The sequence below is a fragment of the Lupinus angustifolius genome, chromosome LG01 (assembly GCF_001865875.1).
Source record: "Lupinus angustifolius cultivar Tanjil chromosome LG01, LupAngTanjil_v1.0, whole genome shotgun sequence".
NCBI lineage: Eukaryota > Viridiplantae > Streptophyta > Magnoliopsida > Fabales > Fabaceae > Lupinus > Lupinus angustifolius.
This window is the reverse complement of record NC_032009.1, coordinates 12975722-12983469: the sequence shown is the minus strand read 5'-3', so window position 1 is coordinate 12983469 and position 7748 is coordinate 12975722. Positions and strand designations below refer to the sequence as shown.

General features: G+C 39.1%; 1 protein-coding gene across 1 annotated transcript; it reads right to left on the bottom strand.

The window, feature by feature from the left end:
• Window positions 2865-3283, bottom strand: LOC109351809 (uncharacterized mitochondrial protein AtMg00860-like). The gene is made up of 2 exons (XM_019593473.1): window positions 3155-3283; window positions 2865-3104 (listed from the first exon to the last, which is right to left on the bottom strand). Exons 1-2 carry the CDS (start codon window positions 3281-3283, stop codon window positions 2865-2867), a joined length of 369 nt encoding a protein of 122 aa, XP_019449018.1.

The following is a 7748-nucleotide window of genomic DNA, read 5'->3' as shown; positions in this document are numbered from 1 at the left end:
AGTTTCAGGCTTTTCTCGCTTGAGCGAGAAGTGTCCAAGAGAAAACGGGTTTACTCGCTTGGGCGAGACAGCTCTCGCCTGAGCTGAAATATGCACAAAGAAAACTGGTTGTTTTCTTGCTTAAGCAAGACAACTCTCTCTTGAGCCACAAGTGCCTTATAAAAATGGTGATTCCCTCGCTTTTGCAAGACAACTCTCGCTTGAGAGAGAGGGCTCCATATAGACAAGACTTCTTAAGTCGTCTTAACAATAACTCTCACATTTGCGAGAGACTAATGGCATTTTTGCCATCAAGAATTCATTCACTTCCAATCCTATTCAATAAAACCTAAAATACCTTTCTTGGAGATAATGTTATTTCAATAAGTAAATGTTGTAAAGAAGAATAATTAGATGAAATTCTTGGAAATGATACAAAGAAGAGTTGACATATCTAAAGTGATGTATGTAAAGAGTTGAATGGTAAAGGACGAGGCTCTCAAGTTTATATTATGCCCACGCAGCGAGATCGTCTAACCGTAAGAGGCTTGGCTTGATATCCAGCCAGGGTGATTCAGTGATGGTTCGCAGTGGTGCTGAGAAGTATTATATGCCCATGCAGCAAGATCGTCTGACCGAAAGATGCTTGGATTGAGAACCCTCCAGGTTGATTCAAGGATGGTTCCTAGTTGTGCTGAGGTTTATTCTGTATGGTTTAAATCTTAAGATCGGGTCCCACTAGAAGCATTCCCGATGGGAGATGTCTTAGGATGGGCAGATCGTTATAAAAGATGGATTAAAAGATTTAATTTTCTAACTTCGGTTAGTGTGCATATTCATTGTGATTAATGAAGTAGTAGAGAGGAAATTTATGGGAGACGAACGAGCCCCGAGATGTTGAGAGGGGTGGCGATGGCGGTGATTCATCAGCAAATTCTTGAGGGAGAGTCTAGCTGAGACGAGTTCCGTGTATTCCTGGATGACGTATTCTGTTGAATTGGACAGTGCTCACAATGCAAACTAGACGATCTCTGACAACCCCTCTTTGCAATTAGGATCGATGAGAGGGGTGTCCAGAAAGTGTTTAATACGACACCGTCCTGAAATGGACAGTTTCGTTGGAACAAATCGATCATATATATATCCTTGTAGGGAATAAGTTTTGGTGCGATAAAAATGGCTTGTTATGGGACCTGTACTCTCGGTTATTTCTGAATAGTTATTGGGAGGATAATGGTGTAAGGATGGTGGACATATGCATGGCATGCATTCGTGGTATATATCGATATTGATTCTAAAATCATAAGTTTTATACTTCATTCATCATTAATACATATGTGTATGATCATAAGATATATCTGTACTTGTTCTTTATCTTGGAGTGATATTCTGTATAATTCCACGATGTCAATGATAAGTTTTTCATTAGATGTTTTACTCCCTCTCTTTCTTTCTAGTGTACTCGTATACATCCATGTTTAGATGGATAGATCGGCGATTATCAGGGGCTACCGCTTTACCATGTCCCAGGAGGGGGCATGGAGCGTTGAAGGAAACAGATACACCTATACTGGTCCCTATGACCTGGAATTGGATCTCGTATATGATGGCTCTGTGTTGCATCTCCCGACACATTACGCAGTTCGGGAAGCATCATTCACCCGACTAGAGCAAAGGTCCGTACATGCCGGTCCCTATGCACCAGTTGAGGCACGAGGCAGATTGGAGGTTGTCAAGACTTGGCTCCAACCAGGATTCTCATATAGTGACTCAACGCCAAGAGGGACGGAAGGAGCAGGCATGGCTACTTCATTGGGGCCTAGGGGGTACACCCTGAACCCTTCGATGGATTGGGCAGCAGATGAGGTGGTGGTGGATGAGAATGATGATTGTGTAGAGTTAATTGGCATAGAGGATTCGGTGGAGGTTATAGAGATCTCTTCAGACTCGGAGATCAAGGAAGACCCGAGTGAGGTTTCCAGTGCACCACCGGTCTAGGAGCTCCTTTCTTTATTTTGGTAGAGAACCTGTGTAGGCTACTTTTGTAATGCCAACGCCCCCGACATTATTTTATTTTTATTTGTATTTTTAGTCTTTGTTAGGGGTGAAGAATAGACTCTGCCATGTATTTTGTAAACCATGATGTACGTATTACAAATTCAAGAATTGATTAATGAGAAGTATTCAGAAAAGAATTGTGTTTCGTTCAATTACATTTTAAGTATTAAGAAATTATTTCTACAAAGGTTTGAAAATGTGATGTCGTGAAAGAGAATTGAGAAAATGGAAAAAAATGGTTTGTAAGTTATATGTTACATAAAAATAAATTACTCATTTTTCCAAGAGATTAAATATAGTAATTATGAAATGATTTTTGGGGCGTTACAATGCCCACCTGTAGGAGTTTCATGACATTCAGAGATAATAAAAGGAACCATGTTTGAAGCTTGAGATATCACCAACCTATCCTTGTAGTACAACACTCCCTTCTTAATCTCAAATCCTGGATGAGCAATAAGAGAAATGAGTAGATCCTGCATTATTTTCCTCCACTTAGGATCTCCCTGAACCTCTTGAACCCAATTGTCCACATCTTCATGACTCATTATAGATATGGTTGAATACATAAGCCTCCTAGATAGAGCATCTGATGTAGAGTTCTCACTAGCTAACTTGTATTGAATTTCAAAATCCAAGCCTACCAGTTGGACATCCCATTTGAACTGCTCATCAGTGAACAACTTCTGATCAGTCAAGAACTTTAAGCTCCTCTGGCCAGTTCTAATAATGAAATTCCTCCCTAGAATATCGTGCATGCACTGCTGAATAGCTTGGTCTAGATCCATGAGTTCCCTTTCATATACTGACTACTTTTGAGCCTTCACTTATAGCCCCCTGCTCCAAAAAGCTAGAGGTATGCCCTCTTGCATCAAGACATCCCCTAGGCCCATACTAGAAGCATCAATCTCAGTTACAAACTGCTTATTGAAATTTGGAACAACTAACATGGAAATCTCCATCAAGGCAGCTGTCAAGCCCTCAAAATCAGTGGTGGTATCTTTAGTCCAAATGAAGGAGTCCTTCATAAGGAGATCGGTGAGGGGCTTGGCTAACTTGCCATAATTCTGAACAAACCTTCTATATTATCCAGTGAGCCCTAAGAATCCCCTTAAACCCTTAATATTGATAGGTTGATGACAGTCTTCACAGCCTCTATCTTAGAAGTGTCAGCAGCCACCCCTTCTTCAGAAATAATATGGCCTAGATACTCAATGCTACTTTGACCAAAACTACATTTCTTCATATTGGCTTTGAGGCTATTATTTCCTAAAACTGCCAAAATTTCCCCAAGATGCTAGACATGAGCTTCTAGATCAGGGTTGTATACAAGTATATCATCAAAGAAAACCAGGGTAAATTTTACGAGGTAGGGTTTTAGGACCTCATTCATGAGGGATTGGAAGGTCGAGGGTGCATTAGTTAGCCTAAAAGGCATGACTAAGAACTCATAATGGCCTTCATGGGTTATAAAAGCAGTTTTGCCTATATCCTCTGGTTTCATCCTTATCTGGTGGTACCTGACTTCAAGTCAAGCTTAGAAAACACTCTTGCTTCTCCTAACTCATTCAACAACTCCTTAATGAGTGGAATAGGGAATTTATTAGGGACTGAAATTCGGTTGAGAGCTATGTAGTCCATACAAAATCTCCACCTCCATCCTTCTTTTTCACTAGTATGATTGGGCTAGAATAAGGGTTTATGCTAGGCCTAATTACTTCAGCTTCCAACATCTCAACCACTAGCCTTTCAATCTCAAATTTATGATAATATGGATACCTGTAGGGTCTGAGATTAGGTATTTCAGCTCCTTCCCTCAAATGTAGGAAAAATTTACTGCAAATGCTGAAAAATTTACTTATGTTGTTGCAAAATCCCTTCTAGTTCTATAGAGACCCTCCTCTTAGTCTCAATCTCCTCAGGAATACCATACTGCAGAAGTAAACCCTCCCCTTCCCTCAACAGTACTAGCGTAAAGGTTCCTAAAGACAATTATGTCTTGGTCAAAGCAGGATCCCCAACAATGCTCACTAAGGAATCACCCTTCCTCAGAGTCAACTTCATTCTACCAAAATCTACTCTAACCTCACCCAAAGTGGCCAACCATTCTAACCCCAATACCACATTCACCCCTCTTAAAGAAAATAGATAGAAATCTTGAATTACCTCAATTTGTGGTTGGCATAACATTAGTTGATAGCCCTTTCCCTTGCAAGCTATTTGGTGTCCATCACCTACCTCTACTATATAGGCTTTAGTATCCTCCACCTTCAACTACAACTGGTCCACCAATTCGTTTGAAATGAAATTGTGTGATGCCCCACAATCTATCATGATAACCACTGAAATCCCACAAAGTCTACCCTTAATCTTCCAAGACTTTGTAGTTGTTGAAAGTGTGCATGTCAAGAGGAACACTTTGGAAAGCTCTCCTTGAACGTCATGGTTTTGATGAGGACAACGTGTGCCTAAAAGTGCTTGAAGATAACCAACAATTCAACGTGCTTAAGTCTTTTATTTGGTACTAGGCTTAGACTAGATTCTAGTTTAAGTTGAGTCGAAGGCTTAGGGCACCTAATACATGTCTCACATGCATTTATCTTTAAATCATTTCATCCATGAGATATGTTCATTTCATAATATGTTCATGCATTACATAAATACATGTATATATGCATTCTAGGCATAAAACTAAGTGTCAAACATGTATTATCTAAGTGCATAACATATTTGATGTTTTCTATTTGAAAATACACATTTTATTTAGTGTTAATCGATTAACCATACCTTTAATCGATTAACCCAACTGCTGTGTAAAGTGGTTGCCACTGGAACACGTTTTTGTAATGCAGTTAATCGATTAAAGGTTCCCGTTAATCGATTAACCTAACTGATTTTTAAGTTGTTGAAACTGAAAAACTGAAAAACAGAATCAGTTATGATTTTTAGTCCCGTTAATCGATTAAGAAGGTATTTAATCGATTATCTGGGGTTCTGGACTGATTCTTTATAAACTGCGTTTTCAGAATTAATCTCATAAGTTGCATGTTGCATTTATTAGAGAGTTAGAGCATTCTACGTGTTAATTGCTGCATCTATTTGTTAATTGCATTAGTGAGTTTAGAAATGAGAGATTCCTTGCTTTAGGATTGAGTGCATTTCATGTTATAATCTCTCATGTTTTCCCTCACATGTTCATGCATATTTTTGATGCGTTTTTCATGAATTTTATAATTCTGTAACTTCTGTTTTCATAACTAATACTTGTCATTTCACATGTGTTTGTGTTAAATGTGCATTAGAGTAAAGCCTTCATGTTGTATTTGAGCTTAGGTATAGCTTAATATTACTCTTGTAATTCTTGTGTAATTGTTGTGAAAGGGAATCTCTTGGTGTCGTATCACCAGTAGAGATTGTGTGTTTCTTCATAGCTTAGAGTGTAAGAAAAGGAAAGAACGAGAGATTCTTTGGCTGGGGCTACGCCGAAAGAAACGTTTTCTTTATCGGTAGGAAGGGAGTCAAACCATTGGATAGTTTCTTTGATTTCTTGTCATTTGCTAAGTGTTGTAATTGGATAATGTGTTTGTAAATTACATTGATTCGATTATAGTGAAGGAAATCTCCCAAGTCAGCCGGGAGGCCTGGATGTAGTTTGCAGTGGACAGCAAACGAACCAGGATAAAAATTCGAGTTGCAGGATTTGTTTCTCTCTCTCTCTTTACTGTTTTTCAATCGATTTAATTTGTATATTTGATTCAACTAATACATTCTGTTCTTTTGTTGTATTGCAAGCTATTCTGATATACAAATTTGTAAGCTCTGTATTCGTTCTGTTATCGGTTATTTGTTTCGCATTTAATCGTTTCTGTAATTGCTTACTGGTTCTGTTTAATCGATTAATATTCCTGTGTTAATCGATTATACTGTTTCTATTAATCGATTAAAATAGTTTCTGTTTAAAACTGTTTTTTGTGTTAATCGATTAAGACTGTGCTTATAATCGATTATCCTTTTCTCCTTAATCGATTAAATAGGGTTGATTCAGCATTAAGTGTTGATTTGCGAAAAGCGGTAATTCTAACCGCGACACCTATTCAACCCCCCCCTTCTAGGTGTAAATACCTAACAGTTGTGAGTCCCTTCATGGAGTACAGAGAAAGTTGTAGGGAATCAGATTGCTCCACCACCTCTGCCTCTACCCCAACTGTTTGAATTTGCACCTATGCTCCCTACAAAAGGGTTCATCACACCTAAAACAGATGTCATTCTCTCTTTTTTCCTTCATCTTAGGATTTGTCAATCTCTTGAATTCCCTCATAGCCTTAGAATTATTAGCTTCTTGATTGGTCCTGGAAGGTGCAGCCACACTTCCTATGGATGACCCTTCTCTTCTACTACTATGGGTAGATGAAGGTTCCAAGGTAACCACCCTATTCAAAGTATTGGCCCTACTTGGACCAAAGGACCTTGGAAATCCCCAGGGAGACCTTCTACTCACCACGAAGTTCTTTTGTTCTATAAGTACGGCCTTCTGCATCACCTTTGGTAAGGTTTTAAGCTCATACAACCTTACTTCTGCCTTGAGCTCCTCCTTGAGCTCATTCAAGAACACCCCTTTCATAAAGTCTTGGTTGAGTCCCCTCAAGGCTTCTACATACTTCTCAAAATTCTCCACATAACCCTCTATTCCTCCTTCCTGCTTCAAGGTCAAAAGTAACTCAAAAGGGTTTTGAGCCATGGAAAGATGGAATCTCCTTACCACTTCCAACTTGAACCCTTCCCAGGTAGGATTTGGGTTGCAACCCTCCCACCACTGATACCAACTCAAAGCTTTTCCCTCTAGAGCAACCAGAGTGGCCCTCATCCTTTCCTCTTTAGAAATGGATCTAAGAGAGAAATACCTCTCTAACTTTTGCATCCAACCATATGCATCCTCTCCCAAGAAAATGGGAATCTCCAATTTACTCCATCTATCTTGGCTCTGGCTCAACTTGTGACTATCCACCTCATCATTTTCACTGCCTTCTCCCAACGAATTCTCAATGGGATTCACTCCCAACTTGGTGGCCATAACAGTCAATAGTTCTTTATTTTTATTGATTCGAGCTTCACTCAACTCCATTCTCATTCGCATTTCCTCCCTGGCTTGGCGGAATTCCTCCCTTTCTTGCACCCCACTATCATTTTCTCTAGCCATGCTTCTTGTAGAGACCATGCGACAAAACACTAATCCACAACAGCGTGACATCTTCCCACAAGCACCAAAATGGTACTCTAATACCAGTGATACACACTAGTATATATACTAGTAAGAAATGAGAATGAAAGGAAATGTCCCTAAGCCAGAATCAATGGAATTCTTGGCAGGGCTCTAGATTTTATTGAGTTGAGAGAGAAAAGAAGAAGAATTACAAGATTAGAAAAGTACAAGGATCCATGGATCCCTTTTTCCCACCACTGATTCCACAATCAGATTGGTTCTCAAAAAACTCACTTCCCCTCCTAACTATTATGCTATTAATAGCAGTTAGTTTCCTAATTGTTTCTAACTACCCAAGGGTAGAAAAGGAAATTTGGTTATTCTATCCAAACTTTCCTCTTTCCTCTTTATACATGTTTTTAATCACTAGATTGGTATTAGCCTTATCAAACTAGCAGCAGAGATAGCAAGTAAGTGAATCATATATTTTAATTATTTACTAATTTTTCAT

Coding starts and splice junctions, on each gene's coding strand:
- LOC109351809 (XM_019593473.1), bottom strand. CDS start 3,283: ATGAAGAAATGTAGTTTTGGTCAAAGTAGCATTGAGTATCTAGGCCAT. Junction 3,105..3,154: donor TCAACCTATCAATATTAAGG/GTTTAAGGGGAT, acceptor AGGTTTGTTCAG/AATTATGGCAAGTTAGCCAA.